Source organism: Phyllostomus discolor, chromosome 7, assembly GCF_004126475.2.
Source record: "Phyllostomus discolor isolate MPI-MPIP mPhyDis1 chromosome 7, mPhyDis1.pri.v3, whole genome shotgun sequence".
NCBI lineage: Eukaryota > Metazoa > Chordata > Mammalia > Chiroptera > Phyllostomidae > Phyllostomus > Phyllostomus discolor.
Window position 1 is genome coordinate 119,158,637 of NC_040909.2, and position 26,576 is coordinate 119,185,212.

Sequence of the window (26,576 nt, forward strand, 5' to 3'; positions counted from 1 at the left end):
TACCTGAACAGAAGCTGTTGCTGCTAATGGTCCTCGCTGAGCGCCCGGAGCTGCTGTGGTTGAACTCTCTGCTCTCTTCCTCTGAGAAGGGAGACTCTGAGGCCGGAGACACTTTGTGCTGCTGCTGGGGCAGGTGGGGCCGAAGAATCAAACGGGGAATTCGGCTTCTGGAAAACTCCTTCTCATGATGCTGCACTCTCTGCTCCTTCTCAAGTGGGACATCAAAAAGAAAACAAAAGGAAATTTGTTTCCCGCTCTGAGCTCCAGTCTGTTCCTTTTGGGCTCAGTTTCTAAGAAATCACATTTAAGAGTGAATCTTCCCAGAATAGCACTTATCTCAGTTGCAGAAATGATCTCCAAAACTCTTCCACTGAGCTAACCCTTTTAACCCACTGAAGACCACACACTTGAGCACTAACATACACTCTTCCCCCACTGGCAGGAAGGCCATTCTACACTCCCAGGGCATTCTGACTCACTTTCTCACTCTGGCTTTCTCTACCACGTTCAAGCTTTCGACTCTCTCAAGGATTTGTATTGCCCTCAGCACACTATTAGATTTCCTCTAGACTTCCATTTTGCTGTCCCTGAGTTAGAGGTGACAATCTGACTTCTATTTTCCTGTCTCCTCACAAAGTAGACCCCACACACCTGAAACAATTCTCTCCTGATAGATCATGCAGCCTTATCTTTCAAATCCCTCCTCTTCCGTCCAGGAGCTTAATTATTCATTAATATCCTGGTACCCAAGGCTAGTTGCCAACAGAAAAGCAAACAAAAATCCAATACCTGGTAAGATGGCTCCACCTTTCACATCATGTTTAGCTTTTGTTTTCCTTACAGGATACCCATGAAAAGAGATCTTTCGGTCTCTTAAAAACACACCGGGAAATACAGAGGGCCGTGCCTTGATTTTTGTTTTTGTTTTTCTAATGCATAAAAAGCAATATCTTGGCCATGTTTTTCCAGTTTTAAAGTACATTCCCAACCATTATCTCATTTGGTCTTTATAACCCAGGCCGCAGAGAGAACACTAATTTAGGTCCCTGTTTACAGATGAGAACACTGAGGCTGAAAGAGGTAAGTAAAGACACTTAGTTAACACAGCATACCATAGAGAAGCAGAATGGGGCCTGAGGTCCACTGCTTTTCGGAGTCACCACCACCCTGCCTTATTAAAATGGATTCCTAGGAGGAGCTCTTTGGAAAAAAAAAAGCTCCCTCCAACCTCTGCAACTGAAAACGGGCTTTAGATTAGGTAACAACCACTATTTCGAAACATGACCTCCTGCTCCTTTCCAAGCTGCTTACCAGAAAGGGTCGCTGCCAAAGTAAACACCTCAAGGAGGCCCGCACAGTGCAGGAATTGAAGGGAAAGCCCAGCCGCGGGAACTCCTAAGGTCGCCCAGGCATCCAGCCTGCTCAGGGGCGAGAGCCGCACCCAGTCTCCGGATTCGTTCTGCACATCAGTCACCCAGCAGGTATCACACGTCAGCCACTCCGCCTAGCACACTGCAGACCCTGAACCAATGCTGGCTCGCTGACATGCTGGAGTCCTTATTTCTCAGTCACCGATACATGAAATGGTTTTTAATCACATCACACATACAGGACATCGATTGAGAGCTAGATCCCAAATATCCAGTTTCAGGAGATGGGATTAACCCTGCAAAGGCAATCTTTTTCATCCTCTTGTCAACCTCCCAAATCTGTTCCTCTAGAGTCACCTACCCATCTCACCACCCGAGCAAATGTCCCTCTGTCTCCCCATCATCCCACCACCCCCTTGTCCCCGTTTATCCTGACTCTAAACGCCACCCCTCCAGCTCGCACCTGGCTGCTTCTCGCTCCGTAGTGGCTACCTGCCCTATCCCTCCGGCGCGCAGGGACAGTGCCACCCGCGTCCGCGCGACGTGTCCTCCTTACCTTGGTCTCTCGAAGGGGTCCCATGGCGCTGCTGCCCGCCCGCTCCTCGCGCCGCCTCGGCCGCCGTCCAGGAGGAGGCACCTGTGTGCACCAGGGCGAGGAGACTGCGCTGAGCCGGCGCTGGGTGCGGGGAGCGGCTGCTGCGGGGCTGACGCGCCGCCGCCACTGCCGCTGTTCGCGCTCAGCTCCGGAGGCTTGCCTGGCCGCCCCGCCCCGGCCGGACACGTGGTGCTGCCGCCACCGCCACCACCCGCGACCGACCGCCTCCGGGGCGCCTCCCCTCCTCGCAGCCTCCCTCACCTGCCTGCCCTAGTGCAGCTGGTCCGAGTCTCGATTCGCCGCTGGCACGTCCCCCGCACCCCTCCACCCCATGTGCCGCGCGTCCCTTGCTCTCTGCGGACGCTGACCCGAAGAGGGCAGGCGAGGCTCGGAACATATGCATCTGGGAGGGGCCCGACACCCTCTTTTGGGCACCTGGTATCGGGTTTGAAGGCTGTACAGGTTGGATGGAAGAGCTGAGGAAAGCTGCGACATCAATGAGAGCCAAAATGGAGAAGGGGAAAGTTTTTCTCTCGCGGCCCCTCCCTGCATACAGCGCCCCACAATTACCTCCCCGGAGATAGACAGGGCGGGCCCTCCTTCACCCTGACCCCAGCCAAGCCAATGCTGCAGGGCTGACACAGCTTCTGGGTTCCGAGATCGCAGAGGCTGCGATTACCGTTGGGGAATCTGCATCAGAAGGTCCTTGGGTTGTCAGCACAGTGCAGCAGGCAAAGAACGATGAGGCGGTTCCCGAGGGATCAGGGAGCCAGGATGCTCAAGGTCCAAGCAGCCTTTTCTCCAGCTCTGCCCTCAGCCTCCAGCAAAGGAGCCCTGACACAGGGCTATAGGAAGGACCCTGCCCTTGAACTCAGGACGCCAGGCTCAAGGCACCACTCCACTCCCTTCAAGCTGAGTGCCTTTATGCCTAAAGCTCTTGATCAATTTCGAATAAATGACATCTGAACCTCGACCTTTCTGAACTTAAAGTTTACCCTCGTGAAACTGAAGGATAATAGTTATATCTATGTCAAAGGTTAGCTGTGAGGATTAGATGAGGGAAACAAAAGAGCTGTACCCAACTAATAGAATGGAACTTCCCAAAGGGCAGTTAAGTCACCTCCAGGCCGCCAGTTCCCTATTTGCTGAGGCCTCTTTCGTGACTGGCATAAGCGCGATTTGTGAGGCAGACATACTTATTCAAAAAGGCTCCCAAGCCTGCACAACTGAGGCCTTAGAATAGGGACCATCAGCTGGATCATGGGCCCTGATTTATTATTACACTTGGAATACTTAAATCTTATGTGATGATGAACCTCGACATGTATAACTTGGATGCCGTCTGTTCAGAATTGGAGAGTATTCTAAGCAGCAGTGTGGATAGGGAACAGCCTGTTGTTAAGGTCCAAGTGTCTGTCCCACATGGGAGGGCTATAATCCCTAAAAATCGTATTTGAATCTCCAACATCCCCATTTGTCTGCCCTCCAAACATTTTTTTCTCAGATTTCAACAGTCAAGTCTACAAATGAGTCTAGAGAGAGCCTGAAGTTAGGGGATCAGTATAATTAATTTGCTTTTTCCCTATACCTCCAAAGAAATGTCGTTTCATACACCTTCATGCCTTTTCAATCTACTTAGCTTTCTTAAGCAGTGAGGTTGATAATCTTAGAATTCTTTATTTGGGGGAAAGGGGTGATAAATTAATACTTTCTATACCCATAGTTGTCTCAGATAAGGACTTCAGGAAAGTGATGGTCCACCATGATTCCTACAGTTTATTATTTCCAAAATTATGAGCCTGAGGACATACACTGTTAGATAGAAATGAATTGTTAAGGTAAAAAGATGCTTCTGAGTTCCCTCCTGAGAACTGAGAATTGAGCCCGGGCGCCTAATAGCAGAAACATCCTCCGTGGAGCTATCTAATTCAGAACCTCAGAGTCATTCTTGACTTCTCCCTCCCTTAGTCCCCACATAGCAGAAGCCACCAAGTGATCCCCATGCTCTCCTCGTAGTAATGTCTTGAATCTGATTATTTCTATCCACTGATTGACTGCATTACCTTTATTTAATAAAGTCCCAACCATAAACATCCTAGATTATTGCAATAGTGGTCTAACTAAAGTTGCTTTGCGTCCAGTTTTGCCTCTTATTTCTTGCCAGTTTTCCAATTTTTTCACAAGGTCTTTCTGAAAAGCCAAATCAAGACATGCTTCTTCATTAAAACCTGTTAATGATTTCACAGATGTCCTCCAACTATTACTGAAACTCCTTAATGTGGCACAGAGGCCTTTCATGATATAGTCTTCTTTACTTCCCTGATCTCCTTTCTTGCCAGTCCTCTCTCTCCTACCAGGTATCCTGTCACTTTTCTGTTCTCCTTCACTACCCTCCTCCCTCTACAAATAGACACCCCTCAAACTGTAGAATCTTCACTTCTCTGGAGGTATCTCTCTCTTTCCCCCTACGCTGCTGCACATGCTGGTCCCTTTGTCTAGATCATCTCTTGTACCCCACCCACCTGGCCTCCTCAACTCCTGAAGATGCATTAAGTTTCATTTTAAAGACAGCTTCCTCCAGGAAATCTCCTCTGGTCCCCCAAATGGGTAAGATTCCTCCATTACATACTTCAAGGACATCTGTATTTAATTTACCCTAGGAGAGCTGTTATGCTCTTATATCAGAATTCCCTATTTATTTGTCCATGTTCACCTGAGATCTCTTCACTAGGGATTGTAGGCAATGCCTAGTAGTGGTCCTGTCACATAGTAGGCTCTCAATATATAACAGTCAAATGAATGAATGCATGAATGAGTGAATTCTATAACCCCATAAGGAGCCCATCAGTAGAGGATAAAGAACGTAGACACAACTTCTGTTCTGAAAATGACTCAGGGAGAGCTGCCTCCATTATGTCTTTGTATTTGATGATGGGGTATATGCCTAAAAACTCCAACATGTGTTCAGTGAAAGCTTTTACTGCAGAAGTGCAGGCAGGAGCGGCTGTGTGGTGAGAGGCTCCCTATGTCACCATAGCAACCCTGGGAGGGAAAGGCTGATGATTTAATGTTCAGATGCCTCTTAGCTCTGGACTTTTGGAACCCAAGCCTGTTTTTCCACCGCTCTAAAATGCAAGTTTTACAAATGATAGTATCTATGTTGCCTTTAATTTCATTCAAGTGTTTCTTATGCCATTAAGAGAAATGTCTTACAACGTTTGGATTATACCATCAAAGAGATATAATCTAATACAGTATATTACACTCATCTTTCATCTGCTTAAAAATATTCCCATGTATCATTTTTCAGTTTCTACTTACATACTTATTTTATGATCTGGTTTTGTAATTTTGTGGCTTTGCCTTTAGAAATGAATGTCCTGCTGGTTCTTAGAAAATATCAGCTGCTTTAGGAGGCCAGTACCCTTCAGGATTATAAACAACATCCCTGCCCAGGCCTGGGAAGGAACACAGTATTGCATGCTGGGGGAAAGAAATCTGTCTATGTAATCATGCCTCCAAATCTGGTATAAATTATTTGATTCGGTGTTTATGTGAAATTTGTAATTAAATGATTTATACCTTTCATTTGCCCACAACTCTATATTTTTAGAACTCTTTCACGTATTTAATCTTATTTGAGCCTCACAAAAGTCCTTTGAGGCATACGGGGCCCATCTTTGAAACCAGTTAAGTGATAAAGGACTGGTTTTTATGGATAGGAACCCCTGCTTCCCACCAGACTGCAAACTTCACAGAACAGACAATACAAATACACGGCCAAAGAGAAAACCTCTGCAGCATACCACCGAGACACATCATGGTCCCCACCTCCAAATTTTCTCACAGCTCACCTGAGTGTGCTGGGGGCTGTCTGGGACTCAGTCAGGGCTGACAAAGCACCATCTCTTAATCCTGTCAGTTGTGTGAGCCAGCGCTGCTGTCTGTCTCAGTGACCCGATATTTGGTGATCTGCACAGCAACAAGGAGCAGCTGACGTGCTTTACAGCACGTCATGGTCATGAAGAAACAGAACTGCATTCTGGGGCATCTTGGGAATTTTCCCATGGTGGGGTGCAAACCCATATGTTTCTTACCAGGGAGAGAGCTGCCTGTTTTCCTGTAAGAGTGTGTATGAATAATCAACCTCCCTCTTATTGTATGTGTGTTGTTGCTGCTGTATGGTTAAAGGATTTTGATGTGCAGGATTTTGTAAAGTGTAAGAATTCCGTAAGATCACTCCCCGACAGGAGGGCCCAGAGAGGAGCTGGGATCGAGAGGGGAGTGGGTAACCTGAGGCAAGGCCAGCTTGAACATTACTTGGGTTTGGAGTAAGCCAATTATCTCTGCTCTGCAAATGAGTTTTCACTCAGAGGCCTCTCTCAGATAAGGAACAGGAAGAAATGAGGGCAAGTCCACATGAGGGGGCACAGGTTAGGGGTTGGAGGCTTTGAAGACTGGGACGGATACAGTCTCCTGCTTGCCTGATGGGGGAGCAGACATGAGGTATTGACCAGAATGCCACCTGCTACTCTTTGTGGCTTTGTGTCCTGTTGTAAGAACAGGGGAAAAATATAAGTATGATGATTGTATTGAGCAAATCGGGACATGTGGTTGGATAAATAGGTGTTGGTTGATTGGGATGGATTAGAACGACCGAAATTAAGATGCTCTGGAAAATATGAGTATAAAAGTTACCATCCAGGTAGGAGAAACTGAGTTTTGACATTAATTAATGCTTCAACTGACTGGACCAGACAGGGATGTGGGGATCTTACAGACTTACAGAAAGGGCAAGAGATGTTATCTGTTAAGTTAACATGAGAAGTCCTAAATCTAGGAGCTCAACTCTGAGCCTGAGAGAAAAGCACCTTCCTCCCCTAGAGACTAAGAGACCAGGAAGTATGAGAAGGACAGGGTGGTTGGAAGCTGCCAGAACACAGCAGGGAGCTCCCAGGAGAGGCGACCAAGAATGAAGGCTGAGACTCTTCCCAGATGTTGTAGGGTAGGTAGAGCAGGTAGCCCCTACAGACTCCGTGATGGACTTGGAGGGATTCATCCAGCATCCACAGTGTCTAGGCTTAGACAGGAAGTGGATAATCTGGGGTCCCAGGAAGCAGAGCTGTGACTAGATTTGAGTTATATTAAGTTAAAAGAATCTGTTCTCCACTATATCATTTATCTCCACGATTTTGTACTTGTTTTCCCTTCTACTTTCTGGTGAATATGTTTTTGAATTTTCTAAGAAAAAAATCTGCCCTTACTTCTGCTAAAAGAGGGAGAAGGAGAATGAGCAGGATTTTGAGATTGCCCACTGAAAGGACAAGAGCACTACATATTGCAAAATGGAGCACAGAGCCCCTAGAGGCCAACTACTGTAATGGCAGCTACCGAAGCTCTGGGGAAACCTTCAAGTACCACCCCAGCTGGACAGGTGGGGTAATGGGGGGCCAGGGGGTGTGATCTCCGCATTTGTAGAACTGAAGAGAGTTTTGATTGCTACTTTACTTCTACCTCACAGGCCATTCCCGTGAACCATTTTCCTTCATCACCAGAAATGGTGACTTAGTGAGTAAACATGGCTCTTGGTATATAGTAGTAGTTCCTCTCCAATGCCACGCGAAAAATCTGTGGGAAAATAAACCCAGAATTTGGGGATCTGGCCTATGTTGTTTCATCTATTCATGTGTCTTCTCTCTAGCTATTTATACAATGCTGGTTAATGAAAACATTTTTAAAAAGCACTTTTAAAAAGGGTAACTTTAACATTCTCTCTTTAGAAGTACTAAAACTGCATCATCAAATTTTTGGAAAATAAAATGTTACTCATCATCTCATTGCCCTAATATCAATTATTCATACTCCCTCTGTTAGAATTTTTGTGTATTTGCTTTCAAGCTTATTTTTCAGTACAGCACTATTAAAATGAGAATGAAATTCTAAGTGACATATGGCATTTGGGGTCTCTTGACCCCAACACATCTGGCTGTTTCCAGATGGCTGTGGGAGGCTCCCTTGCCCATTGTTTTCCCAGGAGTTACCACCTCTGTTTGTCCTCTGAGTGGCCACTGACCAGGGATACGAGCCTCTCGGTCCTCCTTACCACTGCTGACACGCTGCTGGGGCTGCTGCTGGAAACTCAGAAGCTCAAGGACAGCTTCCTTGGTCCCCGGCCCTGGTGACAACTGATCAGACCAAAGTTTCAGGAAAAGCTGCCAGTAAAAGGATGGGGAGCTAGCAAATTCAAGGCTGAAGAGATGATCTCAATGCAGAGGCTGGTGGAGAAGCCCAGCTACGACCTTGCATCGTGCAATGCTGATTCAAGGGAGAGCAGGGAAGTGAAATGACTTTCCCAAAGCCTGCAAAGAGGCCTGTGATGAGCAAATGTAGTTTAACAAAGGACATGGATTCTCAAGTCCCATAGGCCTGGTGAGTCCTCTTCTATTTCTTCCTGACTGTACAGCTTTAGGGAAGTTGTTTATCCCCAGTAGGACCCACCATGGGATAAGTGCATGTTAGTGGAAGGAAGGAAGGAAGAAAAGGAAGCTGAGTTTGCACCAGTTAATATCTTTGGGCAAATTAACTTCTCTGATCCTCACTTTTCTCACCTATTAAATGGGTTTAATAACAGTAATTAGTCCATAATACTGATGTAAGGATTAGATAAGAATACATGCATAGCCTACCAATTATGTCTGGCATATGGTTAGAACTTAATATATGTTTTTTCTCCCTCAGGATCAACCACCATTGCTGCCTCCTGTTTGCTTGTTTCAAGTTCTCCTCTTCCTAAAGGCTTCTACTCTAACTTTTATTAAAGGGAAACTGTAAATTTTTCTCAGATGACTTATGAGCTATAAAGATAGAAACTGACCTTCTTATTAGGAAAGATATTGACAGGACTTTCCTTCCCAAAGGTAGATTAAAAAGGTGAAGGGCATGATAAATAGCCTGATACCTATCATTCATTCATTCATTCATTCATTCATTCTTCAGTGTTTATTTTGTTCCTATTCTGAGCCAGGCTCTGGTTCCAGAGTATTCAAAGATGAACAGTGTTAGCTGTCCTCAAGTATCTCAGAGTCTGACAGGGGCCTGGGCATGACCATCAGCTGTTACCCTACTCACTGAGTTAGTGCCATCACAGATGAATGTCCCTGGGGCTTGCTAACTTCTGAATTAGACTGGGGCATGAGGCTTCCAGGGGTGAGTTTTTAGACAAATTTTGAAGGATAAAAAGGTCTTATTCAAATTCGGGCTCCTTCAGAGTTCCTTTCTCCTTATCTCTCCCCTTCCTTCCTCTCCTTCCCCCACCCCAAATCTTTTCTTCACTTTGAGATACTTCTGCTGCCTTACATACTAATCCACCATATATATGTTTGATTTTATTTTTTCAATTACAGTTTACATTCAGTATTATTAGTATTAATTTCAGGTGTAGAGTATAGTGGTTAGACAATCGTATGCTTTACAAAGTGTTCGTTCCCGCTGAGGCTCACAATAGATTGATGCAGAGAAAATCTTTATTGTATGACTGTAACCTTCTGGAAGAAAGGCATTTTGTCTCAGAGTTCTGATTACCTAGCACAGCATAAAGCACAGTACCTGCTACCTCAATCAATATTTTGTTAATTAGCAGTATTATTTAAAATTTCAAGAACACTTTGTTATACTGCCACCTATTGGTTATTAGTGAATTTTTCTAACAGGGAAAGTCTCATGGTTTTTAACAAAGTCTTCCTAACAAACCTTAAAAGTGCCTTTACTCAGACTTTTAGAACACGTTCAAAGTTTAGGAATACACATCAGTTAACATCAATAAACACAATTGATATTCAGAGCATATGGGATAGTGGGCAGGTGCTTTGTGGTCCAATAGACAATACTTCCCACCTGTTTTTCTCTTCACCTGCAGAGCCACTGCAGACAAGCAAGGTAAATCGTATGTGTATAAGTCATACGGTAGGTCACACTCAGGTGTCCCTACATTGTCTATTCAGCTTTCTGCTGAAACTGCACAAGTGTATAACATAATGAAAGATAAAGCCATGTTAAAGATATAGTGAACATGGAAGCTGAGTTAGCTTTTGGGCTTGTAACATAAGCCGAAGAAAAATGCAAAAGAGTATTTTAGTGATCAAGTGAAATAATGACTTCCAAATTGGCATAAGTTGAAAAGCTTCTGTCAGAGAAAATACATACCTTTCATCCCATTCATTATAAAATATTTTTCTTAGCTTGATTATTTTAATGGACTCATTTCCTTTGAGTGGAAATTCAAATAATTTTTTGAAAAAGTATTCCTGTATTTTGCATTGTACACCCACAGAAAACATGAAATACTGCCATTTGCAACAACACAGTGGACCTTGAGAATATTATGCTAAGTGAAATAAGTCAATCAGAAAAAGCTAAGAATCTATGATTTCACTCATATGTGGGACATAAAACTGAAACTCATATATACAGAATACAGTGTAGTGGCTACCAGAGGGAAGGGGGCTGTGGAGTTTGCAAGGGGAAAGGGGGATCAAATATATGGTATGGGAAGGTGATTTGACTCTGGGTGGTGGGCACACAATACAATATACCGATCAAGTATCATAGAAATGTGCACTTGAAACCTATATAATCTTATTAACCAATGTCACCCCAATAGATTTAATTTTAAAAAGAAAAACAATTCTAGATAAAGATTTATTTTTAAAGACACTGCCTTTATATTTTTAAATATTCATATGGTTCATTGCTATGTTTTTTAAAAGATTTTTTATTTATTTATTTTTAGAGAGGGAAGGGGGAGAGACAAAGAGAGAGGGAGAGAGAGAGAGAGAGAAACATCAATGTGCGGTTGCTGGGGGTCATGGCCTGCAACCCAGGCATGTACCCTGACTGGGAATCGAACCTGCAACACTTTGGTTCGCGGCCTGTGCTCAATCCACTGACATTGCTATGTTTTTAAATGCTATAATAAACTCAGAAAAATGCAGTTTTTTTCAAATGTATGTACAATGTAGGTAGATCTATTTCAAAACTCACTATTTATAATGAGTAGTTACTTGAGCAAGAGAACATTACTATCCCAACACTACAAAATCTTTTTAAATATACTTGAGAACAGCCAATTTCCTAATGCTTGAGACACTAAGTATAGAAGTTGGGGTTTGCCAAAACCAATGTGTTATGTTTCGCATAGTGAACACCTGTAATTTTTGCATACAAATTACTCTTTTTTTTTCCTGTCCATGCTAAAGTCAGTAGCCCTCTCCACAGAGTTCTGAATTCAGAAATACCTCTATAGAAAAGGACTGTGAAATGTTGCAAATGGGAAATAAATACAGAATTAAGAATCTTCTGTTTTTCACTTTTGGCTTTTAATTATGCAATAATGGGTATCTGGAAAATATTATTTTAAAATTTGAAGGTGGTTCATCTGAAACACAATGGAGCTGATGCAAATAATAACTAGATAGTTTCTGTAATGCTCACCTAAGAATTGCCTTACAGAATTATGTTTTTGCTGCTGCAAATTTCATCCTGTGGATTTCAAACTTTCTACAAATCAGTGATTTTACTCATTCAACAAATGCTAATCAAGCTTTTCCTCGCCACATACCAAGAACTCTGATAAATATTGGGAGGAATTTTAAGTAGTTTGCCTTGGGAGTGGAAATAGGTGTGATTTTTAAATTTTACTTTGTGCCTTTGCACAGTGCCCTAAGCAATGTCTGGATTGTTGTGTGGCCATTCAGCATAAGGTTAGATTGATGAACTGCACCTGAATATTAAGCCATGTGCATCCTTTTGGACAATTATTAAATAATAAAATCAAAATTTGATTATTTTTAATACTTCAAGGGTAATGACACAACTCACTCAATACTAATAATTCAATTTCTAGTTTTAAACTCTATTTTAAGATAAACCAAGAATGAAAATACAGAAATAAACATGAAAAAAGAATCCTTTTTATTAATACAGAACAAATGCTGTATTTTTTTATGATTAAGAAATGAGGTCGAGTGAAAATCAAGCAGGTCTTTTCCCCCCTGGCTGAATCCCTTGAATTCCTTTTTCACAGAGCACTGCTGTTTCTATAAATATTAAAAACTAAACAGACACACAACAACCTCTTAATGGTAGGGAATGTCCTCACTTCATTTTATTTTGCCATAATATCTCTATTATTACACTTTACAACAAATGTAGCCAGAAATAATGGTGATTTACAGAGGGGGTACAAGCAGAAAATTCTATTTATTTTTTATCAGAAGGAATATGGTTCTCCTTCAAAACTGAGGCTTTCTGATGGTCTTTTGCCAAAAGGTAATTTGCCCGTCCGGGTGAGCTTTAATGAAAACAAAAAGGAATGTAGTTATGTATTCCTGGCTTTGGGCCTTCCATAAAAATGTGCATTGGGTATTCCAGCCCTTTCTTAAGCATTCTATTCCTGCAACCTGATTTCATCCTTTCCTTTCCACTGTTGCCATTGAAACTGGAAATGACTGTCGAATACAAATCATATGATAAATATTTGCGAATTTTTCTTTGTAGTTTTTCAGCACTTCTGCCAAATATATTGCCTGGAGAGCTGTGTGAGGCTTTTCAATCTGAAACCTTTGAGTGATCCCATTCTCTAGCCAACTGGGGAGCATCCACGTGATTTATTCGTAGCAGCCCTCCGTGGGGATAATACACATTTCAAGTTCCCTGACTGCATATTCGCTTAAGGCTCACTTATTTGTTGGCTATATATTTATATTCAGTGATTTTATTTATTTGTTTTAAATATATTTTATTGATTATACTATTATAGTTGTCCCATTCCTCCCCTGCCTTTATTCCCCTCTGCCCTGGATCCCCCCTCCCACTCTCATTCCCCCCCTTAGTTCATGTCCATGGGTCATACCTATAAGTTCTTTGGCTTCTCCATTTCCTATACTGTTCGTAACCTCCCGTCTGTTTTGTACCTGCCATTTATGCTTCTTATTCCCTGTACCTTTCTCCCCACATTCTCCCCGCTCTCCCTTCCTGCTGATAACCTTCCGTGTGATCTCCATTTCTGTGATTCTGTTCCTCTTCTAGTTGTTTGCTTAGTTTTTCTTGTTGTTTTTTTTAGGTTCCGTTGTTGAGTTGTTTGTTGTCATTTCACTGTTCATATTTTTGATCATCTTCTTTTTCTTAGGGAAGTCCCTTTAACATTTCATGTAGAAGATGCATCTTCTTTACGAAGACCCTCAAAATGCGATACCCACAGTTTTGAATTGCATTCGTATAAATGAGGACTCTTCCCCTAAAATGTTTCATCAGAATTCCACCCCCCACTTAGTCTGATCCTATTGAAAAATGCTACCTTTGGGTTTCTTTCAGACCTCACCAGTACATCCCGGAGGGCCCCATACAAAGTCCCTTTCTTGATCCTTTAGAGGGGACAGCAGTACTTCTCAAGCAGTGATGTGGCAGAGGGCCAACTGCACTGTCCTTCTGGAAGGCGATGTCATCTGGAGAGTAAATCTAGTATCTCAAGGATGAGTAGGACAAATTTAGGCTAATGAACCTCCTCATTTGTAAGCCTGGACTTGTGATTTTCCCACTGACTGACCGAGCAGTTAAAAAGAGGTACTGATGCAGGAAATGTACAAAGGAAGGCTTTGCTTTGTCCTGTCGTTATGCTAGAACCAGGGTGATCCGCCTGCTTTCTTCAGGGCTGTTAAATGGTCCTCCACAAACTCTGCTAAGATTTTTAACTCTCAAAAAAAGAGGGATGTTTAAGTTATGCAGAGAAGTAAGTGTGGTAAAAAATGTCAACAAAGCCAGTGTTTTAAATGTTGTCTGTGGCTGCTAGCTCTCTAAATGGTGGCTAAGACAAGGTACTGAAATTAAGAACAGCATTTCCTTAGTGCTCTGGCTGGTGTGGCTCAGTGGATTGAGTTCCAGCCTGTGCACCAACGGGTCACTGGTTCAATTCCCAGTCAGGGCACATGCCTGGGTTGTGGGCACATGCCCAGTCAGGGCACATGCCTGGGTTGCCTCTCACATGCCTCCATTGGAGGGCTTGTGAGAGGCAACCCCACATTGATGTTTCTCTCCCTCTCTTCCTCTTTCCCTTCACCTCTGTCTAAAGATTTTATTAATTTTATTTTTAGATAGGGAAGGGAGGGAGAAGGAGAGAGAAAGAGAAACATCCATGTGCAGTTGCTGGGAGCTGTGGCCTGCAACCCAGGCATGTGCCCTGACTGGGAATTGAACCTGCGATGCTTGGTTCGCAGCCCGCGCTCAATCCACTGAGCTATGCCAGCCAGGGTTATATAAAAATCTTTAAAAAGGGCATTTCCTGCTTGAGAAGGTCAGAAGCTTCTCTCTTCATTTGGAGATTAAAGTGAATGTTGTTACCCATTAAACCAATATGCTTATCACTGACATCCACTCCAAGCTCCGAGACTATGTTAAGAAGTACATTCTTCAGACCTCCTACATTCACCTTGCCTGGCCTCTTTTAAACTCAATACTTTAATATTTGGCAAAGCTGTCTTACCACATAGAAAGTATATATCATTTTGAAGTCACTAGCACTTGTGTTATCAAACCCATTAATAAGGATAGAAAAGTACTGAGACAGCTGAACAGTGATCATAGATCACATCTGACTTTTCCAGTGATGTGGGCGACCTTATATTGACTCACCTAAAGACAGTCCTGCTTCAGGTGTGCTCCACAGTGAGCGTCTAGTTGGGCGATGAGAGAAAAGTAGCCAAGGGGATTTCCAGTTTGGTTCTCGCGGAGGCAGTAACATGCAACTGGGCAACCTGCTGCCTGTTGTTTGCCTGGGCACCTACAATTCTATTCACAGTTGGCAAACAGAAGTTTCCCAATGTGACAGGGTAGGGACTCTCCAAAGCTGAGTGCTCTTTGTTGCATTTCACTGCCTGTTTATTTACATTGTCCTTTCTCAACAAGCGGCTCAAGGGGAGGTTGACAAAAGCAGCACTATATTCTACAGTGACCCAATTTGGTTTTTCCTTCTGTGCACAGAGAACAATACATTGTACCAACCACGGCCCCATCCCCAGACTCACAGGAGCTCTTCATCTGCCTGTCGTTCTTTTAACTCTTCCCTTGCTGGCAGTCATTCTGTTGTTCCCTCTACTCCTGGTTTTCCACTTAGTTTTTTTCCCTTTCCTCCAAATCTTAAAGCTCTTTTGAAGTTCCCTGTAAAGAGGTGTGATCTGATGAACTATTAGTATGAGAAAGAAAAAATATGTATTTGCCTTTATTAGTTTTAGAAATAGAAGTGGGTATTTTTGTGAAACTGTTAGTCCGTCAGTCAGTTCTTTAAAAAAATGATAGTGATATGATGCTAACAACATTTGTCATGTGAAAATACAAATGCTGCATGGAAAGGACAAATCAGTTTTACTTCTAACAAACAATGTGTGTGAATTAAGCAGCCAATAAGCCAATTAGCTAGACAGCTGTGATGAAATGACTGTAAAACATACCTAATTATAAGTCACCTTCTGGCTTTTCCATTTGAGGACATTTAGTTTAATGATAAAATATACAGATAAGATACGTGTGTGTGTGTATGTATATATGCCATCTTTCCACATTGGTTCCAAATTTAAAATAAAACCAGAACCATATTTTTGTTTACAAATCAAAAATTAAAAGTCCCTTTTCCTTTTGAGAAAACATATGGTCACTGAGTGCATAATTTTGAAAAGAATGAGTTAGAGTTAACATGTGACCAAACCAATATTTGATAAAGGTGCTTTTGTTTTGTTTTGTTTTAAATCACATTTAAAATATTTCTGGTGGTCTTTGATGATTCATCTTTGTCTTTCCTTCTCCCTAGTACACTTTTTACTTTGAATTTTCTGTTTGCTCTCATTTTCTAGTCTTCTGTTTGACCCCAGCTTATATTTCCAGGGACTTTGTCCCTCCTGTCTGCAAAGAAATGCCCAAGGTACCTATTGGCATTGTTGAGTGTTGCCATACTCTTCCATACTAAACAGGTGGCAGGTCATTCTGCACTTCTACGGCTAATTACAGTTTACATCCGAAAGTATTGTGCAATGGTAAAAACTATGAGGTTTAGCTTACTTTAATGTCCAATTAGTATTGCTATTATCATTAACAGGACTAATATACATGTAGTATGATCACTTATTATATTAAGCTAAATCAATAGGCAATTAGTAATTTTGCACAACCAAGATGATTTCTGGCTTTAAAAAATCATATACAGTATATGTTAGGAAACAAGAAATAAAACTTTAAGTAGAGACAGAAGATTTATATAACAGTTTGAAACAAGAGTAAAAAAGCCACAAAAGAGTATGTGCTGATTAATGGTGTGGACATTATATCTCAAAGAGTGTTGCTGGGAACTCAGTCCTGTGAAATGTGTAGATAAAAAAAAAAACGCACTCCATTGTCAAAAAGGGCTGGGAAATGCTGTATACCAAATGGCTATTTAAAAGTTTGCAATCCAGATTAAGCTGTTTAGGGCCCTAAGAAATTCTGCAGTAAACAGACCAATTTGACTGTGTTAACTCAGCATTTCCCTAATGTAACTCCGGTAGTCCTGGTGTTAGAAGAAGCCATCTTTGAGAAAGGCTGGGACAGGGTGCAGAGCAAGTGCTGAAGACTTCAGAAATGGAAAGAGACCGCTTTCTGCTGGAGGAAACCATTATGAAGAAGAGACAGGCTGAGTTAGATCTTGGAAGGTGAGGGTGGAGATGAGGCTGGGGAGGTGTCCCGGGCAAAGGGCGAATGGTGAAGGCAAAGACACAGAGGAGAGAGAGCACTAGATTGTTCCAGAACTGGAAGAACCTGTTGGGGGGAATTACAAGGTTTCTAGAGGGCAGAAATGGGAAATGGAGAAACATTAATATTACATAAATGGGGAAATGTTAACATTATGTAAATGATGCTATGTAATAAAATGACTAGGAAACTGTATTCTTATTTAGTTTCCCTCATATTATTAAAATTTTAAAAATTCTTATTTGAACACAAAAGTGTTTACTTAATTAAAATTTGAATGGTCTAGGCCAGCACTGTCCAATAAAAATAATGAGATACAATACACTTTTTAAATTTTCAAGCGGCAACATTAAAAAAGTAAAAAATAAAGGTTAACTTAATAACATATTTTATTCAATCTAATGTAATAAAATTTTATCATAGCAATATGTAATTAATATAAAAATTATTAATGAGGTTTTTCTTTTAGCCAAACCTTCAAGATCCAGTTACTTTTTGACATTTGTAACACATCTAACACTACCCAATTGTACATAAATTAGTTGGACAAAAGAGTCAATTTGGATATTTTCTAGTAATGTTAACCATGATTGAAAGTTTTAAATGGTTTAAATGGCTAAGACACATTTGCTTTGCTGGCTTTAGAAATGTATATTTTATTTTTAGTTGTATTTAAAATAGGCAAATCAGGTATTATTATAGATTAAAAGTAAAAAGCTTCATTTTCCCTCCAAACCAGCTAATTAATATAAATGAACTACCTTCTTGCTCTTCTGTTTGGCTCTCTTTGAACCACTAGTAAGTTAAGAAAAGTCCATAGGTTTGAGACAAAACACAAAGGCCCAACTACACACAATGCTGATTTGTAACCATGTGCGTGTTCTGAGAAACTATTTTTCAGGTTTTAAACATTTTAAATGATTCTTCCTGCTGGTGCGGTTTCTTCGCACTTCATCACGTCTCTAAATAAGTGATCGTGTCACTGAAGATTTCGTGTCCTGAAGGCACTGCACCAATACTTCCAGATGCTTCCATTCGCACTTCCCGTTTTTGAATCCATATTTCAGGCCATATTGGGGGAGGAGAAACTAGAAGCCCGCTCTTGTTTTTGCTTCCTACACATTCTATTTACCGAGAGCTTGAACATTTCTTGCTTACATTCCAAAGCACATTTAATACCCATCAGAATCTGAGCGAACATGGCACCTTCTTTAAATAAAAGTTCTGGAAAAATCTGCTGCTTTAAAAATGGGAGCTGAGCGCCAAGGCAACTGCTGTGCTTCTGAGCAGAGAGCTCTTCTCTAAATGACATGGGCTAGGAATGAAAATACCCCGAATTACAACAGAGTCTTTGAAAGTTCATGGCTTTCTTCCAGGGTTTCTGAACATCAGTACTATTAACATGTTGGGCTGGGTAATCCTTTGTTGTGGAGGCTGTCCTTTGCATTGTGGGGTGTTGAACAGCATCTCTACCCTTTGACATCTAGCTCACTAGATGCCAATAACATTTCCCCCCACCCCTAGGTCTTAAATCAAAAGTACCTCCAGACATTGCCAAATGTCCCCTGGGGGAGAAAACTGCCCCTGATTGAAAACCATTGCCCTGCTCACAGTCTGAGCATTGTATATATACAAATATAGCATGAGCTTGAGTTTTACAGTACACACCCATAAATATTAATATCTACAACTGCTTTTCCTAAGAACTTGCAGCCTTTGAAAGATGGATTGGAATTATACAGTCCATACAATCACACTCTTGTGTCTCACCTTTTCAATCTCAAAGATCTTGCTTTAGATTGTCCTCTAATTTAAATACTCCACCTCATTTTTACCTGAGATTGGCATACTATAATGATAATGTTGACTTTCATACATACCTATTACATGCAACAGAGAGTGAAAAGATGTAGCAGCTTGAAATACCTTACATATTTCAAAGCTGTTTATTGAAATTGGTTTTATAAAGACCTGTACTCTTTTAAAAAGCAAGAAAGGCACTAAAACTTCACTGCCATCCATTTGGTGTCTTCCAATAGCACTATACGGAAGATGCAGTCATTCATGTTTTAAATAGTACTTAACACATTTTCCAACACATAAAAATACTCAAAGCAAGATTTATATTTCTCTTTTTGCTTTAAAACATTTCAGGTAGATAGCATCTTATATCTAGTCTAACCTATTCTTTGTCATATGTAAAACTTGGAGAATTTAAGAAGAGTGAAAGCATATCCCATGTTTTTAGGGTTATACATTTATTTTGAAATGACAGTAAAGGCAGACAGGTATTATGAGGACAAGAACGTGGCAATTTCTCAGAGGTAGTACCTAGAACAATGTAGATAAACTATTTGTTCTCTACTACCCTCTGGTGGTTTGTTTTAAAAGAAAGCAATGGGTCTTTTGTTTTTGTTTTTAAATACCTAAAGGAACCATTATTCTAATCAACAATAATGCCAAGAGCTACTGTTTATTGATAAACACTATGGTAGGCTTAAAGAAATTCTCTCATTTAACTCTTAACAGTTGGTTGAGGTGGGTTTTATTGACCCACATCTGATAATGAAGGAAGTTGAATCTCAAAGTGTTAAAGTAACTTGTCCAAATTGATGTGTCTGGTAGAAATGGCATTCAAAATCACACCTTTTTTATGGTTAAGGCTCAAGTTCATTGTGTGTGCTCCTGTTTCCTGGGCAACTCTTAATGAGAGCTGCTGGCCTATGTGAGCCTTGTAATGTGCAGAGGCCAATGGGCTTTTTGGCAAGACGGTGGAGTCCTGTCATATTCTCATTTAAATTAAGCAAATTCAACTACTCAGTTTGAGAGAGACTAAGAGAAAGAGAGAGAGAGAGAGAGAGACAGAAGGGGAGAGAGAGATTTTAACAGTGTAGACATTTTTAAGTACAGTCCTGGGAGTTATAGTGAAATGGGAGATGTGAGTCTATTATTTCTTTAGTTCTCATGTCTCACTGAACAATGTGTTTCTAGCGTTTAAAGATACAAATATTTTTATAGAACAGTTCTGATTATAAACCAATGTTCATCTCTAGTATATAACTAACAAAAAGTGACCTATTGTGATGAAAGAAGAAAAATGACTAGACACTGAATTTATGGCCACATTGAAGAATTTTCAAAGATTAACGGAACTTTATTATTATCACCATTTACTTTGCATGTTTTTATTTTTTAATTATATTTTATTGATTATGCTATTTCAGTTGTCCTGATTTTTCCCCTTTTGCCCCACCTCCACCCAGCACCCCCTACTCCCTCAGGCAATTCCCCCACCATTGTTCATGTCCTTGGGTCATGCTTATAAGGTCTTTGGCTCCTCCATTCCCTGTGCTGTACTTTACATGCCCATGGCTATTCTGTAACTACCTATCTGTACTTCTTAATCTTACTTCTTTATCCATTCCCACATATACCCCTCATCTCATCTGGCAATCATCAAAACACTCTGTATCCATGAATCTGTCTCAGTTCTTGTTTGCTTAGTTTGCTTTCTAGATTCAATTGTTGATAGATTTGTATTTTTTGCATTTTACTGTTCACAGTTTTGATCTCCTTCTTTAAAGCCTCAACCCAGCACACAATGTGATTCTGTCACCTTTGTCCACATGCATTCATGCTAAAGGGTTAGGGGTGCTAACCCCTAAGAGGTGATTTAGAGGAGGTCACTCTGCATTTTTCTAACAAGAAAAATGAAACCCCCAACACATATTCTTTATGGTATCATTTAAAATAGCAAAGCAGTATCCTGCTCTTTCAGACCATTGCTGGCAAAGATGCCTGTATTTTAGAGGTTCTCCAAATGGCTGCAATTCAGACCGAGTCAGACAACAGGAAAGGGTGGACAGTCCTTGGAAAGAGTCACAGGGAAAAAGATTATGCTGGTAACTCAAGCTCAATAATTTATAACTTGAAATCCTCTTAATTATTATTACGTGTATTTCATGAAAAATAGTAAATATGTGTATTTTATTCAATTACATTAGATTTTTAGGTACAAACGGACTGAAATTCATCCACATGCCAAATATCTGAATGTCTATTAAAGGGGAGACATTGAAGAGAGAACAAAAATTTACCAGGTGGTGGATGTGCAGGCACATTTCCCTGACTTATTTACTGATTAATTGTTTATTTCATTACTGAATAAGATCAACTGATCTATGACATTGAAGATATTTATTGGCCTTGGCTTAAGTACCTATAAAAATTGATTGAATAAATTACATTTACAGAGCATGATTATATAAAACGTATCATGTGTTGAATTTCAAGTTGAAAACATCGATTGTCATTTCTGATGTAATATCATATGACACTTTATTCAAACACCATGTTTTTATTTCTGGAGGGCAAGTTAGAGATTCTACCAATCAAAAGCTTCTTGGGGTTGATTCTTTCCTCTTCCCACTTCTTTTCCTGTCCAAGAAAATGCATGGCAGCCAGAAGCTTTTATTCATAATTGAAAAAAACACAGCCACTGGTTTTAGAGAGGGTATTTATTTATTAGTTTAAATTAGTGCTTATGCTTTAATTACAACTGTCTTTATGCAAGTATTGTTGACTGAGCCTGGATCCTTGCTACCTATGTGAAAATTGGGAAATCCATACATGCTAATGCCATCAAAGCATTCTCATCCCTCAGTAACTGATGAAGGCTCATCATATGTATATTTATTTTCAGTATAAATGTGGACTTTGGCCAAATAAAGATTTGTGATAGTAACAGAATTATGAAGAGAACTCTAATAAATTAACTTCCATGATGTAGAAAATAGCTTCTGTTATTGGCTATTACCAACACAAATATGCATGCATCACTATACCAACAAAAATGTCCAAGTTGAGCACTAAGAAGGTAAATTCTACTTTAAGAAAAATATTAAAGTCATACTTTTCATATTTATAAAAAGAAATTCCAGAAAAATGCAACTTAATATTAACTTATATATTTTAGTTTTACAAATCATTTTCATTTATACTATATCATTTAAATTCAAACTTCCTCTTGACCCTTACTATACTATTTTTAATGAGCCTACATGTAATTATTTTTTGGTTTTGTGGGTACTACTGAATGAAGATATAAATGGTGGTTCACATCTGTATCAGTGTTTTAATATGATATTTTTAAATTAAAATGTTAATTAAAGCATATTTGCTTTGTTTCTGCCAGGATAACAGTTTTTACCAAACAACCCTAATTCCTTCCTTTTTTGCTTGCTTTCACTCCCTCCTTTTTTTCTATATATCATATCATCCTGAAAATAACATAATTATAGAATCTACAGCTTCTTTTTAGAGAAATGATTGAGACCATACCCCTCAAATTAGAAATCTTCTAAATGAATCTACTCGCTCTTTATAATTTATAGCATAGTAATTAGGTATGAAAATCCTGACTTCAAATGTGTAATGTTGGTTTTTCTTCCCATAATAATCTTTTATTATTAAGTGAACTCAAACTTACATGCAGAAAACCATTCCTTACGGTAAAGTCATATTAAGTTCAAAACAAATTTTATTTCAGACTTCTCAGGTTTTCTCATTATTATGGGTATGGCATAGTGTTTTCCTGAAAAAAGAGGAAGGCCAGGTGAGTGCATATTTCACAAGCTTCGTGTTCATTATTCACACCACTAGAGACAGAAGGAACACGTACACACGGAGCATTCTCTCAGATGTGTCCTTTGAGAAGTACTCTCAGCCGCAGCCTCAGAAGGGGCTCTTCAGTGGGGCTGCAGTGCCGCTACTGTGTCGGCAGGTGGCGTGCCTCAGAGGTACCCCTACAGCATTGCTCCATGGGCGCCAAGTTCCATTGGAATTTCTTTTTTGGCCACGTGCGTTAGGCCAACGGCACTTTATCCCAAAATATTTGAGTGATTACAGCATTTGAAAAAATTCAAACGATGTGTTCTAGGTGTTTTGTTGATGTGTTTCAGAAATATTACTTTCTGAAATGAAAATAAAACAATCTCTAATTCAATTTTGGGAGTGTTCATGTCCATATTTATTTACTTATATAAATCAGATTCATGTTTCTTATAAGAATGTACAGCTGATTTAGGCCTATGAGTTCATTAAGATGCACTGAAGATGTGGTGGGTACTTAATAATATTTAATTATAAAAACGAGGGTAGCATGTTTCTTTCTGACTTGAATTCAAAAAGAGTGATTACTATAAATGTTTTGGAAAACTCATTTATGAAGCCAACATGAACTAATGAATTGGGTGCTAAAATATACTATGTAATTTAAGAACAAGAATGAAATTTTTTTCCTTAATATTAGATAGGTTTTCCTTGATCCATCTGTATACTTACTTTCAGTAATAAATAAAAAGTTATAAAAAACAAGGCAATAAAAATGAATTTGAGACAACTTCTTCCTGTACCTCACTTCTGCACAGATCTGAGGTAGATTCATAGTTGTTATCTCAGGAAAACATTTACTGAAATTAATAAACTAAGTTCTCACATAGTTATCATTATTAGAAAGAATGTACCAAATGCTAGAAATTTTAAGGTTGCTGTGCATTTAACAAACTGTAGTTGAGCAACTTGGAATCTGGGGTCTCAATATTAATAGCAGTTGTCTAACTCCAGCTTCAAAATACAACCCATACCGTAGTTTGCCATGTATAATGCGCACCCACATTTTGTGTGCATCGTACACAAGATTATCATGCCCATGGTATGTACTCATTATACCTATATATATAATACACATCCTTACTTTTCCTTAAAAAATTTGGGCAAAAAAGTGCACATTATATGTGGCAAAATGTGGTATTTGATACACAAAATACAGGGTGGGGCAAAAGTAGGTGTGTTGTTTGCATGGAAAATAATGCAATAATTAAAACATAATAATATAATAATAAACTCTGTGTTTTGCATACTGACAATGGAAAACCACTTTTGCCACCCCCTGTATAAATTAGCAAGAGTCCAACTGAAATAGCAAAAGCATAAGTAATTTCTGTATTGAGATTTGTGGTTTGATGTTCAGTAACTGTATAATTAAAAATGACTTAAATGTTTTCTTAATAAATCGAGCTATGGACATGGCACCCAAGCGAGAATAGAATTTTCTATGTCATTAAGATGTTTGCAGTTCAGTGGGTTGCTTTGGTGGTAATCAGTTGTCAACATTTTGTTAAGGAAGACAAAGAAAAAAAGAGCTAGAAATATGCATTCGGTTGGATAGAGGCGAGTGGTAGACGTCAATTAGGGTTTGAGATGGAGGCCTTTTAAAGAACTAGGGTCAATAAATGGCAATGGCTGTTCACAAAACTAAAAGAATTTATGACACTTTAAAATAATATATACAAGTTAATTCCTGGAAATTTTCCAGTTAAAAAATATAAGAGAACTCAAATAATTTTAAATGTTTCCTGTGGTGTATTCGCCACTATCACCAAAATAAGGATGTATTTTAATCACTTCCTTTTCCTTATGTTAACATTTAGGCAAACTAATAAACCTTGCCTTTTCTTCATGGTTTCTTAGTTATTGTACTTTGAATTTCTTTACTTATTTCAAAATGAATTACAAAGAAATACACTACATATTCCACGCAATGCTGTGAATTCATCCGGTTTTAAAAACAACAGAGAAACCGACACAATTTTGGGACATAGGTTTTCCAGACCCATTGCCTGAAAGCTAACCTGGGATGTTTTAAATGTTAAAATAAATAAGCTAAAAAAGGAAGGGGAAAACTAAATTAGATTAAGTATCAGTTGTGTGTCAGGCACCAGGCCAGGCATTTAACATGCATCACCCCATGAACCCTTCAGTAACCCTCTTAGTAAAGCAGTACATGTAGCCATTTGCTGTAGACGAGGGAACTTGCTTGGGTGCTCCCCAAACTGCCAGCTGAGACGGGTCTTGGGGAACGGAGAAACGTGATAAGCATTTCCTCCTAACTCAAACAGTATTTTTATGTTTAGGTATAGATACATTGAGATGTGGAAAAGTAAAATTAAACATTCTTTTTAATGTTATTTTCCATACCTGACTGCAAATACATCAGCATTTAGATAAAGAATCCTGCTTTACATTCTCAAAGCTAAACACATTAGCAGCTCTATGAATTTTATTTTATTCGTTATGTCCTGTAACTCAAATTGTTAGATCAGCCTTGGTACCTCCTTACTTCTCTCAAAAGTGGATAAATGACTAGTATCTAATACAGCTTCCTGGAGTGGAGAGAAGAACCATTTCAAAGGATGTTTAAAAATTCCACAGGGAGGTAATTCTTCTAAGGCAATGGTTCTCAAACTTGACCGAACCTTAGAATCACCTAGGAAACTAAAATATATTAATGCCAGGGGTCCAGCATGTGATTCTAACGTGCAGCTAAGGTTGGGAAACATTGTTCTTAGTTTCTACCCACACCAATGGCCTTATTCTTTTTGTAATTGCTTGGCTATCGCACCCACATGACCTCAAATAAGATGAGCTTTGGGGCACCAGGTGGATGTGAGGAATTGGGGACAGCACAAAAATGACAGCTCTCAACGTTGTTAGAATGAGGTACTTGCATAGTGACAATAATCACCATCCCTTTGGGGTAGATGTCTGAACTTTTACAAAAACTGTCTAAGACTTAACCATTTCTCCCTTACTAAGATGGGAGTTTAATTGGCATCTACTTAAAGACAAAGGAAACTGGAGCCTAAAAGAAAACAGTTATATTTAAACCAGTTTCACCTGCAAGAGTCTCCATCAAGTTATATATTCGACTATTAAATTCATGGTAGCTATTTTTGAAAGTCTACATTCTGCACAGTTTAGCATGAATAGTACAGCACTTCTACTTAACAGAAGACATGACTCTTTAACCCTAATCTGTGACAGCTCCCAACCAGGACAGCATATACAGAAACTTACTCAGCTGCTACCTAGCCGGCAGGTGCAGGAATGGCTACAGTTCAGTGTTGTTAGCAGTTGTCTGCTGTCAACTTAGTGAAGAACACAGGGAGTAGTTCTGTATGGCTAGATAAAAGAAAAGCCTGCATTCTACCAAAGTGAAAAATTATGGTTACTTTTTACAATACATGGTTTGTAATTTTTTTCAGGAATCATAAACCGGACAGAGCAAATTCTTTGCTGTTTCAGTACTCACATGGAAACTGAAATTTCTTCAGATCCCATCCAACTCCTCAAATTACGCTCTCTGGGAAAACCAGCAACATTTTCCAAATGCGGTTTTGTTCACCACACCTTCCTTAATATTTTTATGACAAACTCTCGACAACAGCATCCACCACCACCACCACCACCACCCCCCCAAACCAAGAAAATAAATATTCCTCCCTCATCACCACAAGCAAACTTACCTGCTGGGAAGAAGTAGTAATCAAAAAGCACCAGCTCAGGAAAACATAAAGAGCTGTATGACACTTCAGTTCTGGAGCCGAAGGCTGGAGACAGTCAAATGAACCCAAGCCAGAGGGCTGAGGCTACCCTCTGGAGGGAAGCCAGAGGAATCCGCACTGGTGTGCAGAGCTTCCTGATGCCTCCCTTTGTTCTAAATAGAATGAGAACGCTAATGCCGCAGTCTGAGGTCCTGTTTGCTCAGGGAGCACTGACGCAGCCTGGCAAAGCTTCCAGCTTACACATCCTAATGGGGGAAAAATAAGTCCCAGAGATGGAACCTCCCTTGTGCACTAAGGAAACAGGCCACGTGATGAATGTGCAAATCTGAACTGACGGAAATCTGTGGTCACGTTAGTGTTATCTCATCCCTTTTGGAAGATGTATTTGAGACATTGAGAAAAGACATTTTCTACTTCTTGTGAATGACCATTAAGGAA

The 26,576-nt window shown here is 40.0% G+C and overlaps 1 protein-coding gene across 11 annotated transcripts in view; it reads right to left on the reverse strand.

Annotated features, from left to right (window-relative positions):
* SYBU (syntabulin) overlaps positions 1-5,988 on the reverse strand; it is a 69,415-nt gene extending 63,427 nt beyond the window's left edge. Inside the window, exons 1-3 of one of the 11 annotated variants that reach the window (XM_028533895.1) lie at positions 5,820-5,988; positions 1,927-2,007; positions 4-208 (exon numbers count right to left, since the gene is read on the reverse strand). In XM_028533895.1, coding sequence (XP_028389696.1) covers positions 4-208; positions 1,927-1,950 — 229 coding nt within the window. In that variant the 5' untranslated portion in view covers positions 1,951-2,007; positions 5,820-5,988. Of the gene's footprint in view, positions 1-3; positions 209-479; positions 765-789; positions 919-1,112; positions 1,132-1,311; positions 1,703-1,926; positions 2,133-2,400; positions 2,531-5,819 lie in introns of those variants that run through there. The other 10 variants (XM_028533897.2, XM_036031361.1, XM_036031362.1 and 7 more) reach the window with 10 other exon arrangements.
* Positions 5,989-26,576: the final 20,588 nt, after the last annotated feature.